Here is a 22,560-nt window from a genome sequence, read left to right as displayed (position 1 = left end):
GAGTAAACACCATCAGCTCCTCTTCCATTGGCATACGACGGTACGGTAGGACCCTGCGGAGCAGCACCGTGTCGCCGCTCACCGCTCTCCCTGGTCCTCCGCGGGTCAACGTTAATGGCGAACACCCGCAGACCAGACCTGCTAACCTTCATCGTAGGAGACGGCGGAACGGCTCAGTGCAGTTGGCGTAACGCAGGCCGAGGACGTTCAACTCAGCAGTTCGCAGTAAAAGTAGACAAAACACATACAAAAATAGTATTTAATGTTCTTGAGAAAGGTACAAAGATTGACAGAATGTTCGCTGGGTTGGGCGATGTTTCCTCCTCAGCAATGCCAAAAGGGGTGGAGGGGGGGGTGGGGTTACAGAGACAGGGAGGAGTGAGGGGTCCGGGGGGGGGGGGTTTACAGAGACAGGGAAGGGTCCATGGGGTTACAGAGACAGGGAGGGGTGTTGGGGAAGGGAGTGGGGTGGGGGGTTTATTGGGGACCATTGGAAGTGGTACAGAGTTTGAGAAACCATGTTTCGTCCCATGGATTTCACGCCTCGCTCTCCACGGGGACCTTTCCCCGCTGTGCGGGCCCAGCGCTCAGAGAAGGAGCCTCCAGTCCTTCCGCATCCCCCTCTTCCCCACGGATTCCTGGAATACAGGGTCAGTCTCAGGACCTTGGAGGGATCTGGGTTCGAGGGGTGGGTGGTGTTGGGAGAACCTCTCCGCTCACCCATGCCTGGGTCACCTGGGCCAATGTTAACCCCCCCCCCCCCCCAGATGGGGTGGGGAGGAAGTGGGGCATCAGGTCGAATGGATTCACGTCACACGCTGAGAACAGCAGACACAGGGACTACCGGTTGGAGCTGGGAAGGATGCAAGTCGCTAGCATGATGGCGATCAGCAAGGCCCGAGGCAAATTCACGCCAGCCGATCCGCTGATTCTGATCTGTGGTGAGTGTGTGGGAAGGGCCAGGTCGACTGGAAGGGAAAGTAGACAATGTTTCTGTCAGAAATGGTCAGGACATCTTAACTTCGCCCCCTCCTCCCTGTCCCCTCCCTCCTCACCATCCCCTTTATTCTCACTGATATGTCCATCCTCACCGCCCCCTTCCTCCATCACTGTCCCCTCCCTCATCACCACCCTCTCCCAACCTCTTCCTCTTCCCTTCTCCCCCTCTGAACTATCCCCTCCCTCCCTCATACCCCCTTCTCACCTCTCCCTCCCCTTACACTCCATACCTCCCCATCCCTCCTCCTCTCTGTTCTCTACCCTCTCCCTCCCCATCCCTCTGTTCTCTATCCTCTCCCTCCCCCTCACACTCTCCCAATTCCCCTCACCACCTCCCACTCACCCTAACCCCTCCCCACCCCTGACCTACCCTGGTAGGGTTGGGACCGACTTCTCTTCTTATCCAGGGAGTTGACCACCTCGCAGACCACCTCGGTGAGTTTGTGGTGGTCCAAAGCCTGGAAGGACAGGACACTGGTGACCGTGAAGAGTTTCTGATGATCCTGGCTGATGTGGGTTGAGTTTGCACCTCTCCCCAGGGTCTGGTTGGTGTCCACACTCACCCAGTGTACCAATGGGAAAGGGTAGCCTCTGTGAGAGGTGCAGGTCAACTTCACTACTCCCTTGCTCCCCGCTGGCCCCACGGGGGTCCTCTTCACCTCTGGTCGGCTGTATGGGGCTGTTGGGGTTAAAGGTCAACAGGTCACGCCATGGATGCAGGCCTTTCGGCCAGCATTGTCCCTCCTAGCCCCCCTTTGGCTTTTCTGGAGGAGGCTCAGGGGGGAGTGAAGGGGTGGCAAGAAGGGATAGGAGAGGAGGGAGGGGACAATGATGAGGGAAGGGGGCATAGAGGGTGGAGGGAGGTGCTCGGAGAGGGCCGAGGGAGGGGTGAACAGGAGCGAGGGCAAGGAGGGAGGGATGGGCTTGGTGAGGAGGGAGGGGGAAATGGTGAGGGTGTGGCAAGGAGGGAAGGGGTGGCAAGGATGGAGAGGAGGGGGCAGAGGGGACAAAGGAGGGAGAGGGTGCAGAGGAGGGAGAGGGGGCAGAGAGGAGGGAGAGTGGGAGGAGGGAGCGAGGAGGGATGGGGGGTGGTGAGAAGGGAGTTGACTGAAATTGTTACACAGAGACAGAAGGCCATTCAGCCCCTCTAGAGATCCTGACCTTCCCTCTTGGTGTTCCTTTCTAGAGCAGGAAAGTAACATTGAGACTCACGGGGAACTGGCGAGACCTCATGCAGAGACTGGGTACAGGTTTGGGTGCCGTGATGAATAAAAGGAAAAATCTTTCAATGTCAGATTAAGACATCTCCAAATATCTACTAAATTAAGATCTTTCATCAACGCTTGGACCTGAACTGCCATCTTGGATTTTTTAACTTTCTTCGGAGATTTATCTAATAAAGGTTCCAAAACATAATTAAAATCACCGCCAACTAAAATATTATTAGCTTGACCCAAACGTAAAAATGCATCTGAAATAAATATTTCATCATCTGCATTTGGGGCATAAATATTAAGTAAAGGCCAAAATTCACTAAAAATCTTACAATTCAATTTAAGAATACATCCTGCCTTTTCCTCCATTGATTGTAATTCAAAAGATACATTTTTATGTATCAAAATTATCAACCTTTAGCTCTAGAATTAAATGAAGAAAAATATACATGCCCAACCCAATCCCTTTTTAATTTCACATTTTTCTTCACATTCAAATATGTTTCTTGTAAAAAGACAATATCAATTTTTCCTTTTATTCATCTAGACATGAATCATTTTCAAGGATTGACTTCTTTTTAGTATCGGCACATTTACAAGGGAAAATACAACAAGCGGAATATAAAAGTAGGGTGATTTCAGATCATTCTCTGTTATATTTTACATATGAAACTTCTGAGAAAATTCAAATAGCTTATCGTTGGAGATTTAATACAATGTTGTTAAAAAATATGGAATTTATTGATTTTTTTGAAAAAAAAAAAATTTTTTTAAAGAAAATTCTAATTCTGTTCAAAGTAAGTTTATATTATGGGATACTATGAAAGCCTATTTGAGAGGACCAATCATTAGTTATACTTCTAAAGTAAAAAACAATCGATTAAATCAGAGTCTTGAATTAGAGAAACAGATCGATGAGTTGGAAAAGGAATTTCAGAAAGATGCTACAGAAGATCAGAAAATAGAATTATCTCAGCTGAAATTGAAATGTAACTCTTTGCAATCTTATCAATTTAAATGTGTGATTAATAGGACTAAACAACGGTATTATGAATGGGGAGAGAAAGAACAGATATCGAGGACTATTAATGCTGTTAAGACGGAATTCTCTTATAAATCTTGTGAGATTAATGATGAATTTTATAAAAAGTTATATACATCTGAAGGAAAACAGGAAACTGGATCTTTTAATCACAGTTGAATTTATGGACATTAGAGGATGGAGATATACAGGAGTTAGAGGAACCATTTACTGATTCGGAAATTAAAATGGCTATGCTGGAAATGCCGAACGGTAAATCGCCTGGTGATGATGGATTTTCGGTTGAATTTTATAAAATTTTTATGATTATTTATCTACAGTGTTTGGGGATGTATTACGTCAAGATGGAGAACATTATGAATTACCTGAGTCTTGTTCTAGTACTTTAATTACAGTAATTCCTAAAAAAAGATAGAGTTCCTTTGAAAGTAGATTGGCTAAATTTTTACCAAAATTGATTCATATTGATCAAACAGGTTTTATAAAGAATAGATATGCTATAGATAACATTTTGCACGTGATTAGTTTGATTAATAGATTTCGACAATATTTAGATCATCCGGTGATGATATCCTTAGATGCAGAAAAGGCATTTGATAGAGTTGAATGGAATTTTTTGTTTAAAGTTTTGGAGAAATTTAAGTTTGGTCCTTTTTTTATTGGTTGGATTACGGCTCTATATAGTAAACCGGTATCTAGAGTATTGACGAATGGTTTGATTTCAGAATCTTTTAAGTTAACTCGATCAACTCGTCAAGGTTGTCCTTTATCACCAGTTTTCTTTGCGTTAGTGATTGAACCTTTAGCACAGTTGATAAGACAAAATACACAGATACGTATGAAAGTTTTAGATGAGGAGTATAAAATTAATTTATTTGCTGATGACGTATTGGTGTATTTAACAAATCCAGCTCAGTCACTTTTGCATTTGAAGGAATGTTTAAAACAATATGGATGTCTTTCTGGATATAAAGTTAATTGGGAAAAAAGTGAAATATTACTGGTAAGTGAAGATTATTCAGTTTATAAGAATATTATTAATTTGAAGTGAACTGATCGAATTAAATATCTGGGTTTAATTTTGAATGTTAATTATTAATCTTTATATAAATTAAATTATGCTCAGTTAATGAAAAAAAATAAAATTGATTTGATTAAATGGAAAGATTTACCTATTAATTTAACGGAACAGATAAATACAATTAAGATGAATATCTATCCGCATATACAATATTTGTTTCAATCTATTCCGTATTTACTTTATAAATTTTTTTTTCGAGATTTAAATAAAATGGTTAGGGAGTTTTTATGGAGGGGTAAATTTTCGAGAGTAGCTTTGAATAAATTAACTTGGAAATATGAGTTAGGGGGATTACATTTACCACATTTTCAAAATTATTATGAGGCAGCCCAACTTAAATTTATTAGTTCATTGATGGATTTGGTACGGCCTCCTGGTTGTGCTAAAATTGAGATGGCAAGTATTTCATCAATTTTCGTTTAGGTAGAATATGAATTTGTTACAACAATATAATGTGCCTATACTAAAACATTTAATGAAGTTATGGATAAAGAAAAAGAAAATGATAGGCTCTAGGGGTAAATTATCAGCTTTGACTCCATTGTATAATAATCAACTTATTCCTTTTTAAATACATAATCAAAGTTTATTGCATTGGAGATTTAAAGGTGTGAAAAATTTGGGAGATTATTTTAAAGAGGTTAAGTTTTTATCTTTTAATCAGATGAAGGAAGATTTTGGTATTGATAAGAATTCTTTATTTCTTTATTATCATATTCGATCTTTGGTAAAATGTATGTTTGGTAGAGATATGATTCTACCTGAAATGACTAAATTTGAGACTTTTCTTATGAAGGTACCAGAGAAGGGTTATATTTAATTTATGTATCAAATATTACAGGATGGTACGGATAAAAAGGGTTGGGATAGATCTAAAAGTAAATGGGAAGTGGATACTGGTTTAATTTTTTCCAAAGATGATTGGTTAGATATCTGTTATGATAGTGGAACTAGATTAATCATTGCATAAAGTGCATTTATCAATTACAATTTTTTACATCAATTATATTTGACAGCTGAAAAATTTTAAAAATGTGGTTTTAATGAATCAGGTTTGTGTTTTAGATGTGGTGATATGGTTGGATCTTTTTTTCATGCTGAAGGGGGGGGGTCTTTTCTTTTTTTTATATATATATATATAAAAAAATGTTCATGTTCATGTTTAATTGCTGTATATGTCATATATTATTTGTTTTTTGAACGAATAAATAAAGTTTAAAAAAAAGGTTTGGGTGCCGTGTTTGAGAAAGGATGTGCTGGCGCTGGAGAGGGTTCAGAGAAGATTCATAACCATATAACCCTCGACAGCACAGAAACAGGCCAGTTCGGCCCTTCTTGTCCATGCTGAACATCTTCCACCCAGTCCCACATTCAACCCATAACCCTCCACACCTCTCCCGTCCATACACCTATCCAACCTTTCCTTGAACACTAACATCAATCTCGCTTCTACCACCACTGCCAGAAGTTCATTCCACACCACCACCACCCTCTGTGTGAAGAAATTCCCCCTCATGTTTCCCCTAAACCTTTCCCCTTTGTTTGAATCTCTGCCCACTCAGTGGAAAAAGCCCATCCACATTGACTCTCTCCTTCCCCCTTATAATTTTGAATACTTCCATCACATCATCCCTCAACCTTCTACGCTCCAGGGAATAAAGTCCCAGCCTCCTCAACCTTTCCCTGTAACTCCAACCCTGAAACCCCAGTAACGTTCTTGTAAACCTCCTCTGCCCTCTCCTTCAGTGACCAAAACTGTGGACACATCTTCAGGGTAAAAGGACCAATTTAAAACAGAGACAGGGAGAAATTTCTTCAACCAGAGGGTCTGTGGACCTTGTTGCCACAGGCAGCTGCGAAACGCAAGGTTGTTGGGCGTATTTAAGGCAGTGATTTGTTGAGTTGGGGCATCAAGGGTCATGGGGTGGAGACCGGGGAGCAGGGCTGAGGGGGGGATGGATTAGTTTCTGATTAGAGTGGCGAGGCAAGCACGACGGGCTGACTATTGCACGGTCAGTACAAATCCCAGCTCCGAATGCTGTTTGTAAGGAGTTTGTACACTCTCCCAGTGTCTGTGTGGATTTTCCCGGGGGGACGGGGCGGCTCCAGTTTCCTCGCACCATTCGATATGTATGGGGGGGGGAGGTTTGTAGGTCAATGGAGTGTAAATTGGGCAGCACGGATGCGTGGGCTGAAATGACCTGTTACCGCGCTGGATGTCTAAATTTTAAGTGTAAATGTCTTGTGATCTTGTGAACTACAACTGAGAAAATGGGATGGCTCCCTGTTCCCCTACCCCAACTTCTCCCTTACCCACAATTCTCAGCTTGATGATCCGACTGGAGACTTCTCTGTTCTGGACCACGCAGGTGTATCGCCCCTCATCCCACACGCTGAGATTGTGGAGGCGGAGGGAGAAAGGGGTCTCTGAGTCCGCTTGGAAGAACTCTGAGCGGCCCTGGTAGCTGGGGTTGATCTGGTTGCAGCGGGTGTCAGCATCTGGACATCGAGTGTTCACCACCTTCAGCTCGCGGTCGTTGGGATTGCTGAACTGCCAGTAAACCCGCTTGGCGTCGGCAGGACCCCAGCAGGGAAGCACCACATTCCCTCCGAACATCCCCGTCACTTCCTGGGATTGAGGTTCTGGGGGAGGGAGGGGTAAAAGTGAGGGACTGTTTCGGATCCATGTAACCGGCCAATCACAGAGGAGGACCCACCCACCACCCCAGAGACAGACGAATCAGAATGCAAGATCAGTGATGACCAATCCCAGAGATGGACCTATTAGCATGGAAAATCAGTGCTGGACCAATCCAGGAGGTCGACCAATCACACAGGATCAATCACCAGAGACAGACCAATCAGGACGCAAGGTCAGTGAGGATCAATCTCAGAGGAAAACTCATTGCAGATACAGACCAATCAGGATGGAAGGTTAGTGAGGATCAATCACTGAGGAGGACCTGCCAGGAATGGGACACCAGCTTAGGCCGAGCCAAGGATTGGATCAATGAGGGACAAGGGTCGACTCACGGCTTGGACCAATCAAGTTTGGAACACTGGCTTGGACAAGTCCTGGAGAAGGACCAATCTGAGCATCAGAGTAGTCCAAGAATGGGACCAATCTGGGGTGGGAGCATAGGGGAGGGTCAGAGAGAGAGAGAGAGAGAGAGAGAGAGAGAGAGAGAGAGAGAGAGGGGTGGGAGGGGAATAGAGAGATAGGGAGAGAGGGGTGGGGAAGAGAAAGAAAGCAATGCAAGAGGGTGGAGGAGAAAGGAGAGAGTGGGAAAAGAATTGGGGAAGGAGATATACTGAGGGGAGGGGTGGAGAGGGGAATGAGTAGAGAGGCATGCGGAGAGAGAATGGGGGAGAGGGCAGAGAGAGGAAAAGGTGAATGGGGAGATTATGGTGAGGGGAGGGGTGGAGGGGGTGTGGAGAATGGGGGAAGGGGAGAGGGCAGAGAAAGGGAATGGGGAGGGAGATATGGGAGGCAGAGAGGGGGAAGAGGGAGACGGGTGGGGAGAGAGAGAAGCAGGGAAGAGAAGCGAAGGGGAGGGAGAGGGGAAAAGGCCAGGCAGATTTAGTGAGGAAGGAAGGGTGGGAGAGAGAAAGAGAAGCAGAAGAGAGAGAGTCTTTGCCTCCTCCCCTTCCCTCCCTGACCCCTGGCAGAGGTGTCGCCTCCTGGTTTATCCCTTCCCCTCTGGGTGGGAGGGTCGGTTGCTCCCCAGGGTGGTGAGGACCCCACTACCCGTGAGGGTGATATACTCACCTGTGGCTGAGAGAGACAACAGGAGTGTTCCCAGCACGAACCGTAGCATTCTGTGGAGGGAAGAGAGGGATTCCCATCAAGATATATCGGGTTCAGATTGATTGTCAGAGGACGCACACGATATCACATACAACCCTGAGGTTCTTTTCCCTGCGGGCCAGGCAGAATTACGACTTGTTGGCAGTGCAAAAAACTGTACTCAATGTATATGTAAGAAAATGGAAGCAAACTGTGTACAATTCAGAGAGAAAAATCAATAGAGTGCAGAAGTCAGAGTCCTGATTGAGTTTGTCGTTGAGGGGTCTGATGGAAGGGGGAAGCAGCTGTTCCGCAACCTGGCGGTGCGAGTCTTGTGGCATCTACACCTCTTTTCCGATGGCAGCAGCGAGAACAGAGCGCGTCCTGGGTGGGGCGGATCCTCGACAACCACCGCTGCTCTCCCGATGGCAGCATTCCCCTGTAGATGTTCTTGATGATGGGGGAGGGCCTTGTCCACGACCTTCTCGGGCGTCCCCATACCAGGCCGGGATGCAGCCGGTCAGCGCACTTAGCACCACACATCTGTAGAAATTTGCCAGGGTTTCCAATGTCATACCGAACCTTTGCTGACGGGCTGTCTTCTTGATGTAATCATGTCCAGGAAAGATCCTGCAAGTTATTGACTCCTGTTAGGTCTGCTTTGTTCATGAATGAGTGAGTCAAACACCAGACTGAGTCGAAATCAAGGTTCTTTGTTCTTTATTGCCGGATTGTAACACTTGCAACTAACAGTGTTAGTTGGAGAAGGCGCATTCTGCCGTTATCAGCAAGTGGTGTTTTTTATATACCTTAGGATACGTACTTAGTAAATTATCATACCATGACATTGTCCAATGAATAAACTGTTGCTATCCCTCTCTGCTAGCCTCCTGCACATCATTCTTGTTAGTGCAAAGCTTATCTTGAGTGTACAAGGTCACATCTGCATTCTGTTACTCCTTAGTACTGGGTGACTCCTTCTCCGGTCCCATCTCATGATGTTTTTACCTTACACTCCCAAGAACTTAAATTTGCTCACCCTCTCCACCTCTGATCCCCCAGTGGATCTGGTTTTCCTTTCCTGGTCAACAATTAGCTCTTTAGTTTTGGTGACATAGAGTGCCAGGTTGTTGTTGGTGACACCGTTCGGCCAAGTTTTCAACCTCCCTCCTGTAGGTCAACTTTCCTTTCTACAACCCACCACCGTGGGATCGTCAGTGAATTTGTTGTGTTATTGTCATACCGAGCCATGCGGTCGCAGATGTAAAGTGAGTAGAGCAGGGTACTCAGAACGCAGCCCTGTGGTGCTCCGGTACTGATGGAGATTGTGGAGGAGATGTTCTTACCGATTCTCACTGATTGGGGTCCAGAGATGAGGAAATCCAGGATCTGATTATACAGAGGGGTGTTGAGTCCCAAGTCTTGGAGTTTGCTGATCCATTTTGATCGTTGAGGTGTTGGTGATGATCTTTGAATTCTTCTTGGCCAAGGAGGATTGAAGAATGGCAAATGTGATTTAAAAAAAAAGGCAATAGGGAGAATCCTGGGAATTATGGACTGGCGAGTCTTACGTGGTGCCCAAATTGTTGGAGAGGATTCATAAAGGGCAGAAGTCCAGTCTACTCCGGGACAGTCAGCACGGCTTTGTGAAGCGAAGGTCGTGCCCCACGAGCCTAATCGAGTTTTTTACAGGTGGTGGCAAAAGAAATTGATGAGGGTCGGGTGGTAAGTGTGGCCGATATGGATTTTTAGAAAGACCTTTGATTAAGATCCCCCACAAGAGACCCATCCAGAAGGTCATGAGGCTCGCGATCCAGGGAACCACAACTGTGTGGATTCAGGACAAGCTTGCCTGCAGAAAGCGGAGGGGAGCAGTGGACGGAGAGTATCCTGCCTAGAGGTCGGTGACTAGTGGAGGGACCTGTTCCAGAAACCCCTGCTCCTTGGCAACTTTTTTCATAAATGACCTGGATGAAGAGGCGGAAGGGTGGGTCAGTGAGTTTGCGGACAGTTGGAGGAGTTGTAGATGGAGCTGAAATTACAACAGGATGCAGAGTTGGGCGGAGAAGTGGCAGATGGGGTTCAATCCGGATAAGGGCGAGGTGGTGCATTTTGTATCATTATCCAGAATAAGATATACAAGCAATTAAAAAATACAAATATACATAAGATTCTCCCCTAATTCCCTCCCCTCCCCCCAAGAGTAAAAAAGGGAGTCAACTTATACAACAGTTAAATCATTGCCAATGGAGGATGCCATCTCAACAGGAAGAAGAGAAAAAAAAATTCTGCTATATTTTTAAACCCACATTTTAACAACAAAAAATTATCAGATTAATTATAAGTGATCTTTTCCAGTGGAATACTGGATCTCATCTCCATCTGCCATCTTTGGAAACTCAACTCAATCTCATTCTTCCAAGTAATAGCTACATACTTTCTCGCCACAGCCAACGCTAATGGAATAAATGCAATCGGAAACTTCTCCAGTTTTCACTCCAAACTCAATGTCTCAATATATCCCAATAAAAACAATTGAAAGCTTAAATTTAAATAAACCCTCCAAAAATTTCATAATTCCACACCAAAACTATTTCACTACCTCACAGAGCCACACTGAATGTAAAAAAAAGAACCAAAATCGAAAGCACAAATTGGAAGAACTAAATTCAGATTTCCTTAACTTCTCAGGGAGTGAAATAAAACTGATGATGAAAATTATAATGAACCAATCTATATCTCACATTTATTAATTTGGTCATGCAATCTTCACACACAGTCATCCAGAGATATTGAAATAGACATATCCTTTTCCCATTTAATTCTCATTTTTATAAACATCTGGCTTAATTATTTAATGTTGCAGCAAAGCAACAAAGCAAAAAAAAACCCAGCATCAAATTTAGTTCATCTTGGTAACCTTAAAGGGAAGGACGTCAGGAGGCTGGGTACAGGGTTAGTGGTTGGTGACGCAACGTTGTGGATGAACAGAAGGACCTTGGGGGGGGGGTCCAAATCGTCCACCCCTCAAGGTCGCCGCATGGGTTGATAGGATAATTAAGGCAGCCAAGGGGACACTGGGCTTCACCAGTCGGGTGATTGCTTCAGGAGCCATGAGGTCACACTGAGACCAAATCTCTTGAGACCAAATTGAAAACACACCACTCTTAATAACTTCTGTGTCTCATCTCACTTTCTTCGTCAAAGGAGTAGCCACAGGTGCCCCCATTGGCCCCAGTTACGCTGCCTGTGGGCTGTGTACAGCAACCCATGCTGCAGGCCAAGATCCCCCCCACCCCGGTCGGTATATTGACAACAACCTCAGGGCTGCCTCGTGCACCCGTGACGAGTTCGTCAAATTCGCCCACTTCCTGTCCAAATCCCACCTTGACCTCAAACTCACCTGGTCCATCTCCCACAACGCTCCCCCCACTTCCCAGATCTCTCTGCCTCCATCTCGGGAGACAGGCCGTCCCCTCCAGCTCCTACAGTGGCCTCGGCTGCACCTCTTCTCACCCAAGGGATATCGCAATTTCTCTGGCTCCACAGCCTCTGTTACCAAGATGAGGTCCCTCCGGTCCGGATCACTTAAGATCCTGGCTCCTTCCACAAACATGACTTCCCTCCACCATGATCAACTCAGCCCTCACCCGCATTTCCTCCAGTTCCTCGCTCATCTGCCCAAGCCTCCTCTGCCCCCAGGGATAACCCACACTATTTCCCCTGACCTCACCTACCGCCCCACCGGCCTCTGCACCCTCCGTAACTTCCACCAACTACAACATGATCCCATTCTTCCCCTCCTCTCTCCTTTCCATCTTCCATAGGGACCCTTCCCTCTGTGACTCCCTTGTGTGCTCATTCACCCCCCCCCTTCCCGGCACCTTCCCCTGTGCCACACGTGCCCAGCCCCCTCCCCCACGATGATCCGGGGCCCCAAACTGGCCCTTCCAAGGGAAGCAGCCCCCTTCACTTGCGTAACCGGGGGTGGTGGGGGGAGATTGACCTACAGCGTCGTTGCCTCCTCTTCGTCGGATAGACTGGGAGGTCGCTTCGCTCAGCACCTTCGCCCTGTCCACACCAGCGGGGGACTTCCCAGTGGCTGGCCCCTTCAATTCCACCACCCCCCCCCCCCCTCAGGTGCCGATGTCAGGTGTGATCCCTCCAAGACCACTCGAAAATTGGAGGAACAGCTTGACTCTCCATCCGGGTGCTTCTCAGAGCGCATGGCCTCAACGTCTCCCCCTCCCTTCCCCCTCATCTCTTTTCCCTCTGGCTCTCCAACCCCATTCCCTCTCCATTCACAGAAGCCTCTTCCCCCTCCAGTGTACCCTCCCTCCCTTAATCTCCTGTCTGTGAGACCCTGTCCCTCCCTCCCTCCACCTGCCTGTGGGACCGTGCCCCTCCCATTTTGTTTGGGGCACCTGCCAACATGGAAGAAGGGCTCAAGCCCGAAACATCAATGATGTATCGATACCTTTGCTGTATACAGGACACCGTTTGACCTGCTGAGTTTCCCCAGTGTCTTGTTTGTACTTAGAATGTTGTGTTCCATTCTGGTCAACTCCCAGGGAACCGGGATTGGAGAAGTCTCATGAGATAAGGTTTAGCAGAGCTGGGGCTTTTCTCTTTGGAAATGGATGAGAGGAGACTAATAAAAGTTGACGAGATTCTGAAAATCTAGGTAGGTGTTCAGCACCTGTTTCCGAGGGTGGGGGTAGCGAACAGTAGAGGATGTCTGTACAAGGTGAGGGGCCTGCTCCTTTGCACAGAGAGTTGTGGAATGCATTGCGGGGGTGAGGGGGGGTGAAGAGGTTGGAACATTAGGGGCACTTAGACGGGAACACGATGAAAGGCTTATAGGGGGTGGGTTTTGGGTTTTACTCATTGGTTGGTTGATATGGGTTGGCCCAACATTGCGGGCCGAAGGGCCTATCTTGCGCTGCAGTATCCTATGTCCCATTTCTTGATGGGGAAGGTACTGGGGGGGGGGGGGAGGAGTGCACCAGCGAACCATGGAGGGAGCGGACCCCGCGGAAGGCGGACTGGGGGTGGGGGGGAGATGCGTCGGGCGGCAGAAGTGGAAGTAGAGGACTTAAAAAAGAAATTAGAAGAAATTAGAAGAATCTGATAAAAAAGTTAAAGAGACACAAGAGCTGTTAGCTCAGAAGATAGATATAATGGAAAATTATAGTAGAAGAAACAATATAAAGATAGTGGGCCTTAAGGAAGATGAATAAGGAAAGAATATGAGAGAATTTATAAAAGAATGGATCCCCAGGGTCTTAGGAAGAAATGGAAATAGAAAGGGCACACAGAACATTAGCCCCTAAACCACAACCACAACAAAAACCAAGATCCATTCTAGTAAAATTCTTAAGATATACAACAAGAGAAAATATAGTGGAGAAAGCAATGAGGAAAATAAGAGAAGACAAAAAAACCACTGGAATACAAAGGTCAAAAAAATTTTTTGTATCCAGATATAAGTTTTGAACTCCTGAAGAAGAGGAAGGAGTTTAATGCAGCAAAAACGATCCTATGGAAAAAAGGATATAAATTTATGCTAAAGTATCCAGCGGTACTTAAAATAGTTATTCCAGGGCAGCAAAACAGACTATTGTTGGAAAGGACTATTGTTGGACCAGGAAAGGAAAACCAGATCCACTGGGGGATCAGACTTGGATCTGGGGGAAGCAAGAAAATTTGCAGAACAACTACACAACAGACAGAGAGAGGAAGATATGTAACGAAAACAAAAATGACCACAAACTATATGTATGTAGGTATAAGTCAGCCTGAAGAAAACTGAGGTCCTCCATCAGCCAGCTCCCCACCATGACTACCATCCCCCCCACATCTCCATCGGGCACACAAAACTCAAAACGGTCAACCAGTTTACCTATCTCGGCTGCACCATTTCATCAGATGCAAGGATCGACAATGTGATAGACAACAGACTCGCCAAGGCAAATAGCGCCTTTGGAAGACTACACAAAAGAGTCTGGAAAAACAACCAACTGAAAAACCTCACAAAGATAAGTGTATATAGAACTGTTGTCATACCCACACTCCTGTTCGGCTCCGAATCATGGGTCCTCTACCGGCATCACCTACGGCTCCTAGAACGCTTCCACCAGCGTTGTCTCTGCTCCATCCTCAACATCCATTGGAGCGCTTTCATCCCTAACGTCGAAGTACTCGAGATGGCAGAGGTCGACAGCATCGAGTCCACGCTGCTGAAGATCCAGCTGCGCTGGATGGGTCACGTCTCCAGAATGGAGGACCATCGCCTTCCCAAGATCGTGTTATATGGCGAGCTCTCCACTGGCCACCGTGACAGAGGTCCCCCCAAGAAAAGGTACAAGGACTGCCTAAAGAAATCTCTTGGTGCCTGCCACATTGACCACCGCCAGTGGGCTGATATCGCCTCAAACCGTGCATCTTGGCGCCTCACAGTTTGGCGGGCAGCAACCTCCTTTGAAGAAGACCGCAGAGCCCACCTCACTGACAAAAGGCAAAGGAGGAAAAACCCAACACCCAACCCCAACCAACCAATTTTCCCCTGCAGCCGCTGCAACCGTGTCTGCCTGTCCCGCATCGGACTTGTCAGCCACAAACGAGCCTGCAGCTGACGTGGACTTTTACCCCCTCCATAAATCTTCGTCCGCGAAGCCAAGCCAAAGAAGAAAAGATATATATATATGTGTGTGTGTGTATGTATATATAAAAAAAAAATAGAATTTTGGTAAGAACTAAGAAGGGAAAGAAAGGGAAGGAAGGAATTATGGGGGGAATTAAGAGAGTGACCTTTGTTGTATATGAAAATTAAAGTCTTTTCTGGGCAGGCTGGGTGGGGAGGAGTTACGGTAACTGCGAAATTAGTTGACGCTTGCGAGTGAATTCGCAAATCCAAATGGAGAGGGGAGATGTGGTTGCCCGACAAGGGATAAAGGGCAACTCAGGAAGGGGAGGGGATAGTGGGGTTAAGGAAATTTTAGATAGGAGAATAAAGGAAATGTTTGATGTTTTAGAAATGTTGTCTTATAAAGTGTTCAAAAAAAGAAAGCAGAAATGAATAAGAAGGAAAAGTGATGATGAGGAAACGGAAAGGAAAGATAAACAAAGTATGAAATGGCTATGTTGAACTATATGACTTTAAATATTAATGGAATACATAACCAAATCAAAAGGAAGAAACTGCTAAATTTACTGAAAAAAGAAAAAATTGATATAGCATTCGTACAAAAATACACTTAACTGAAGTGGAGCACAAGAAATTAAAGAGAGATTGGATAGGACATGTAACAGCAGCATCATATAATTCAAAAGCTAGAAGAGTAGCTATATTAATCAGTAAAAATGTACCAATGAAAATAGAAGAGGAAATAATAGATCCAGCAGGGAGATATGTAATGATAAAATGTCAGATATATTCGGAGTTTTGGAATTTACTCAATGTATATTCACCTAACGAAGATCAAAAGTTTATGCAAGATATTTTTTTGAAGATAGCAGACACGCAAGGGAACATACTAATAGGAGGGGATTTCAACCTTAATTTGGATTTAAACATGGATAAAACTGGGAAAAAAATTAACAGAAAGAACAAAGTAACCAAATTTATAATTAAATCGATGCAAGAAATACAACTTTTGGATATATGGAGGAAACAACACCCAAAGGAAAACGAATATTCACATTATTCAGGTAGACATAAAACATACTCAAGAATAGACCTATTCCTGTTATCAGCTCACATGCAAGACAGAGTTAGGAAAACAGAATATAAAGCTAGAATATTATCGGACCACTCACCCCTGATATTGACAATAGAGTTAGAGGACATCCCTCCAAGAATGTATAGATGGAGATTAAACTCCATGCTACTTAAAAGGCAGGATTTTAGAGAATTCATTGAAAGACAAATTAAAATGTACTTTGAAATAAATACGGAATCAGTGAAAGATAAGTTTATACTATGGGACACAATGAAAGCGTTCATTAGAGGGCAAATAATAAGTTATGTAACCAAAATGAAGAAGGACTACAATCAGGAAACAGAGCAATTGGAAAGGGAAATAGCAAATATAGAAAAAGAATTAGCAATGAAGGAAGACACAACTAAAAGAAGAGAATTGGCAGATAAAAAAATAAAATATGAAACACTACAAACATATAAGGTGGAGAAGAACATAATGAAGACAAAACAGAAATATTATGAACTAGGGGAAAAAACGCACAAAATTCTAGCATGGCAGCTTAAGACAGAACAAGCTAAGAAAATGGTACTGGCATCAAGGAAAAAAGACAAGCAAATCACATATAATCCAACGGAGATTAATGAAAACTTCAGAGAATTCTACGAACAATTATATCAAACTGAAAACGAAGGGAAAGAAGACAAAATAGATGAATTTTTAACTAAAATTGAACTACAAAATTACAAACAGAGGAACAAAATAAATTAACAGAACCATTTGAAATAGTAGAAATACAAGAGATAATAAAAAAAACTACCGAATAATAAAACACCAGGAGAGGATGGATTCCCAATAGAATTCTATAAAACATTTAAAGATTTATTAATTCCTCCCCTCCTGGAAGTAATCAACCAGATTGACAAAACACAAAGCTTACCAGATTCAAGTAAAACAGCAATAATTACAGTAATACCAAAGACAGGGAAAGATCCACTCGCACCAGCGTCATATAGACCAATATCTTTACTTAACACAGATTATAAGATAATAGCTAAACTATTAGCAAACAGATTAGCCGACTATGTACCAAAAATAGTAAATCTAGACCAATCTGGATTTATTAAAAAAAGACGAACAACAGACAATATTTGTAAATTTATTAACTTAATTCATGCAGTGGAAGGAAATAAAGCTCCAACAGTAGCGGTTGCTTTAGACGCAGAGAAGGCCTTTGACAGAGTAGAATGGAATTATTTATTCAAAGTACTACAAAAATTCAGCTTACCAGAGAAATATATTAATTGGATTAAAGCATTATATAAGGGGCCATTGGTGAAAGTGACAGTAAATGGATACATATCAAAACAATTTAACTTATGCACATCAACAAGGCAGGGATGCCCACTATCGCCCTTATTGTTCGCGTTAGCCATAGAACCACTGGCAGAACTGATAAGAACAAAAAATAAAATAAAAGGGATAAAAATAAAGACAAGGAATATAAAATCAGTTTATTTGCAGATGACGTTATAGTATACTTAACAGAACCAGAAATATCAATAAAAGAATTACACAAGAAATTGAAGGAATATGGAGAAGTGTCGGGGTACAAGATTAACGCAAATAAAAGTGAAGCAATGCCAATGAATAATGCGGATTTCTCAAAATTTAAGAAAGAATCACCATTCATATGGCAAATGCAAGCAATGCAATACCTTGGTATACAAATAAATAAAAACCTCAGCCATCTATAGAAACTCAATTATTATCCACTAATGAAAAAATTACAGGACGACTTAGAGCATTGGAAAGACTTACCACTAATACTAATAGGAAGGATAAACTGTATTAAAATGAACATTTTCCCAAGGATACAATACCTATTTCAGGCATTACCAATACACTTGACAGAGAAATTCTTCAAGGAGTTAAAGAAAATAATAAGGAAATTTTTATGGAAAGGGGGAAAACCGAGGATAGCACTAGATAAATTAACAGAATGGTATAAACAAGGAGGCTTACAACTGCCAAACTTTAAAAATTATTATAGAGCCGCACAATTAAGATACCTATCAGATTTTTACCAAACAAGGGTAAAGCCAGATTGGACTAGATTAGAACTAGATAAAATAGGGGAGAAGATACCTGAACATATATTAAATAAATGGGATGAAAAATTAGTACAACATAGGAAGTCTCCAGTATTACATCATCTGCTCAATATTTGGAAGAAGATTCATGTAGAAAGGAATGAAACAAATTACGAACTACCAAAACTAATACTGACGCAAAATCAGCTAATCCCTTTTACAATAGATAACCTTTCCTTTAGAAAATGGGAGAAAAAAAGGGATCAAAAGAATAGAAAATTGCTTTTCGGGAAATAAATTATTATCCTTTTGAACAAATGAACGATAAATATAATATAACTCACGATACAGTGATGGCATACTACCAACTGAAATCCTTCTTGAAGGATAAATTGGTAAGCAGTCTGAGATTACCAGAGGGAAGTAATTTTGAATATGTGATTACAGACACAATGATAATCAAAAAATTTGTAACAAACATGTATATTAAACTACAAGAAAAGGAGAATGAGGAAACAAAGGGTAAAACTAAACAAAAATGGGAACAAGATCTAAACAAAGATAAAGAAGGAAACATGGGAGAAGTTATGCTCAGGAACTATGAGAAATACAATAAATACGAGGTTACATATGATACAATATAACTGGATACACAGGCTATATATTACACCTCAAAAGTTAAATAAATGGGACCCAACAGTATCTGACAGATGTTTTAAAAAGGAAATGGGAACAACAATTCATGCAATTTGGACATGTGAGAAAGTGAAAAAATTTTGGAAGATATAAACCAGATATTAAATAAAATCACAAAAAGCAATATACCAAAAAACCCAGAGATCTGCCTCCTAAGTAACATAAAAAACAAAGAATTTGGACTTGATTTGGATGGTGCACAAAAAGATTTGTTAGGATAGCCCTAGCTGTAGCAAAAAAATGTATTATGTCAGCCTGGAAATTAGAAGATAACTTGAGAATACAACAATGGTATATAGAAATGAATAATGTATTCATTAGAAAAAATAACATATAATTTAAGAAATGATATTACAATATTTGAACAAATATGGGGAGCCATACATGAAACAAAATAGAGAAAACCGACCGTGGACATCTACCACCTAAAATGACAGAAGGAGAAGAGAATGAAAAGAACTGACTCCGTGGAATTTCTTGTTTGTTTTTATTGAGTGACAACATTGTTTGACGGGTTTAATGTATCTTATTTTCTGAACTTTAAATGAATGGGAGGGGAAGTAGGGAGGGAGGGGAGGGGGGAGAAAACGACACTGTATATGTTCGTGATGGAAAATGTATGTATCTTGATCAATGTGGTTTATAGTGTGAAAAATAAAAAATTTTAAAAAATTTAAAAAGAGAGAGAGGAATGGCGGGGAGGGCAGTTTCCCACCCTAGGCGAAGACGGAAATCGAGGCAGTCAGGCCTTTGCCACAGATGGACCGTGAATGAGGATGAACGTTGGCAGCAAACTCATGGAGCCTTCAAGGAGCGGATGAGCCTTGGCTTGTGTAGGCTTGTAACCTGAATTGCTCCACATCGCCCACAAAAAGGCAGGCAGAGCCGTGCCCCGTGCGGGTACCAACCTGATAACATCGGTCTTCTCCATTTCTCATTAACCCTTTCCCTCCCTCTTGTCGTCTCTCAGCTCGGCTCCCCACCCCCCCCCCCCTTTCCCTCCGTTCAGAGGGAGATCCCCTCAGCTCTCTCCCCCCACACATCACTTCCTCTCTACCCCCAACCACAGTCCACCCCCTGCCCTTCCTCCCTTCTGCTCTGCTGCCCCCCCCGCCCCGCCTTGACGAAGGGCTAAGGCTGCTCTGCCTGCTCCCCGCTCTACCTGACGAGGGCTAAGGAACGTAGCTCCTCAAGTCTCCATGTGACCTCTCGGGAGTTTGTCCAGCATTAAATCTACAACCAGGGGGGGACGCCTGGTCGACCTTCATTCAGAGCTTGAGCGTGGAGTCCTGCGGTCAGGTTCTGGTCCTGCATCAGGAAGGATGTGGAAGCTGTGGAGAAGGGAAGGGGAGGGAGAGGATTTTCTCTTTGGAGCGAGAAGGACGAGAGGTGCCACTTCAAGGGGGTGTGTATTCTTTGGAGCGGAGATTAGGACGAGAGGGGACTTCAGGGGTTGATCACGCGGGGCTTAGCAGGGAATTGTGCGATCGTCCGTGTCTGCGTGGGTTCCCAGAGAAGGGGGGGCGTTCCTGTCTGCGTGGGTTCCCCGAAAGGGGGGCGTTCGGGGGGGGGGGATGGCGGGTGCAGGATTAGATTGGTGTAATTAGGGGCGGCGCGAGTTCGTGATTTTAAAAAAATATGAAGGATTTCGACAGGGTGGGCGGTCAACGCCTTTTCTCAGGACAAGGGTTGCAAACACAGAAGACAATGTGCACAAAGCAAAGGGAGAGGGAAGTGAGGGAGACATTGGTGGGAGGGGGGTACGGTTTATTGTTACACAGAGCTGTGGAGGCAGGCGGAGAGAAGGAAGGCGGTGTGGGAGGTTGAGAAGGGAGGAAGGGGCCGGGGTGGATGTGGGTGGGGGGGGGGAGAGGGGGATCTCCTCTCCCTCTGAACGGAGAGGGAAAGGGGGGGGGTTGGGAGGGGGGTTGGGGCCGAGCTGAGAGACCTGGGATGGTGGAACATTGGGTTGTTAAGAGACTCTCAGACATGCATGCGGGTGGTCAAGCGAAGGGAGGGAGGGGTTAAATTGGTGAATAGATGCGCATGGGTCAGAACCACATCTGGGTCGAAGGAATGTCTTATCCCAGGATCGTCTCTTCAGACGGGGGGGGGGGGGGGGGAGAGAGAAACTTGCCACAACTTTTTGCGACAAACTTCACCCCAAACTCCGCACACGTTGCTAGAACTTGCCCGGATTCACCAAAACTTCTCGCTTTGCAACCTGGCCGGAGGGGGGGGGAGGGGGGGGGGAAGGGGGAAATCGAGCCTGATTTTAAAAACAAAACCCTCCTCCTCCTCCTCAAGTGAGAGTTTCAGCGGCCAAGTCACTCGGGCAATGGGTTTCGGGGGATTTTCGGGGTCCGCCGCGGCGAAAGCGACGCGGAATCTTCCTTCCTAAAAATGGAAACTTTTCCAGATGATCAGGTTCTGCTCTCGTTACGATCTGGAGCCGGCAGTGAGTGGGACAGAGAGAGGGGACGGGGGGGGGGGGGGGGCTAAAGTGGACCTTTACAAGCGCTCTCTTACCTGGTTCCTTGAGGATAGAGACGGGACAATCCCCGAGTACTGAAGAAACGAATCTCTCCCTGGAATTTAAGACAAATCTTCCACCCCCTTTCTCTAAACACGCCTACACGATTTGCAACAGGGGACTGAGATCCACATAATCTAATTAGTGGCAAGAACAGAGGGAGTTTTCTCTTTTCTGGCGAATTATTAATAATTCCAACCCAACCGATCAGGAATCCACAACTCAGTTCATGCTATTCGGCCCACAGTGTCCTGCCAGCCTATTTCGCAGGGACACCCGTCCGCTCACAGGTGTCACAAACACTAGGATCTCACCCAACCCCTGGTCCTCACCTACTTCCGCCTTCCGCAGGGACCGCTCCCTCCGGGACTCCCTCGCCCACTCTCCCTCCCCCCCCCCCCCACCCCCGCCCCGCTGAACAGGCCTTCCTAGCCAAGCCACCCTGCACTCGTGAATGTTAGGGGCGGAGGGGGTCTCCTCTACGTCGGAGAGGAGGGAGCCAATTCCCCGCCCCATTTCCTCGCTGCCGTGCCTGTCCAATGCACGGCCGACCGAGACCACCGCCAAGCTGGAGGTACAACACCTCGTCTTCCGTCTGGGCCCCCTCCAACCAGAAGTCATCGACCTCTCTGGTTTCCGATAAACCCCCTTCCATCTTGCCCCATTTGTCCTTTCCTCCGTCTTTCTCTCTCTCTCCTTCCCCTCGGTCTGTTCTTTCCCCCCCACCCCCACTGTTCCTCTCCTGCCCTTCGATCCATGTCCATCTGTGGCCTCCTCCCTCCAGCCTCTTTACGCCTGCCTGGATTCGGCTCATACCTTGAGGAAAAGTCTCAGGCCCGAAACATTGGTTTGGACGCTGCGAGACCTCCAGTGCTTTGACTTTAACCTGCTCTGCCTGGAAACTCCCTCCTGCGCAACCCTCCATTGATCTCGGTTCCCTGAACCTATCTTGAAAGATCTAATTGTCCTTGCCTCCTCCATCATTGCCGGCCTCCCATGCACCCACCCCTCTCTGGGTGAAACCACCCACCCCCCTTCCCGGACTTGCTCCCAAGCTATTAAAATTATGCCCCCCTCGTGTTGGCCATTTTCGCTCCGGGGAACGAGCCTCTGGCCGTCCACACGGTCGAATACTTCTCGCCGTCTTGGACACTCCTCGTCCTCCGTCTCCCCCAAGGAGAAAAGACCGAGTTTCTCCTCGTGGGGCGTGACCTCCAATCCGGGGGAGGGTCCTTGTGAGTCTCCTCTGCCCCCTCTCTATCGCAGCCCTATCCTTCCCTGCAGTGAGGTGACCAAGTGGGGTGTCGCAGATAAGTGGGGTGGTTAGCGCCATGCCTTCACAGCGCCAGCGATCGGGGCCGGGGCTTGAACCCGCGCTGTCTGAAATGAGCTTGTACGTTCTCTTTTCTTCTACC

General features: G+C 45.2%; 1 protein-coding gene across 1 annotated transcript; it reads right to left on the bottom strand.

Moving 5' to 3' along the window:
- Positions 1–245: 245 nt before the first annotated feature.
- LOC138764322 (T-lymphocyte activation antigen CD86-like) lies at positions 246–19,744 on the bottom strand. Its single transcript, XM_069940069.1, has 5 exons — positions 19,732–19,744; positions 8,106–8,155; positions 6,650–6,979; positions 1,370–1,678; positions 246–968 (listed from the first exon to the last, which is right to left on the bottom strand). Exons 2-5 carry the CDS (start codon positions 8,152–8,154, stop codon positions 841–843), a joined length of 816 nt encoding a protein of 271 aa, XP_069796170.1. The 5' UTR covers position 8,155; positions 19,732–19,744; the 3' UTR covers positions 246–840.
- Positions 19,745–22,560: the final 2,816 nt, after the last annotated feature.

This window comes from Narcine bancroftii, chromosome 5 (genome assembly GCF_036971445.1).
Source record: "Narcine bancroftii isolate sNarBan1 chromosome 5, sNarBan1.hap1, whole genome shotgun sequence".
Taxonomy (NCBI): Eukaryota; Metazoa; Chordata; class Chondrichthyes; order Torpediniformes; family Narcinidae; genus Narcine; species Narcine bancroftii.
Note: the sequence above shows the minus strand (reverse complement) of the source record. Positions and strands in the feature narration are given on the sequence as shown.

Coding starts and splice junctions, on each gene's coding strand:
- LOC138764322 (XM_069940069.1), bottom strand. CDS start 8,154: ATGCTACGGTTCGTGCTGGGAACACTCCTGTTGTCTCTCTCAGCCACA. Junction 6,980..8,105: donor GTTGTCTCTCTCAGCCACAG/GTGAGTATATCA, acceptor TCCCTCCCCCAG/AACCTCAATCCCAGGAAGTG. Junction 1,679..6,649: donor CATCAAGCTGAGAATTGTGG/GTAAGGGAGAAG, acceptor TAACCCCAACAG/CCCCATACAGCCGACCAGAG.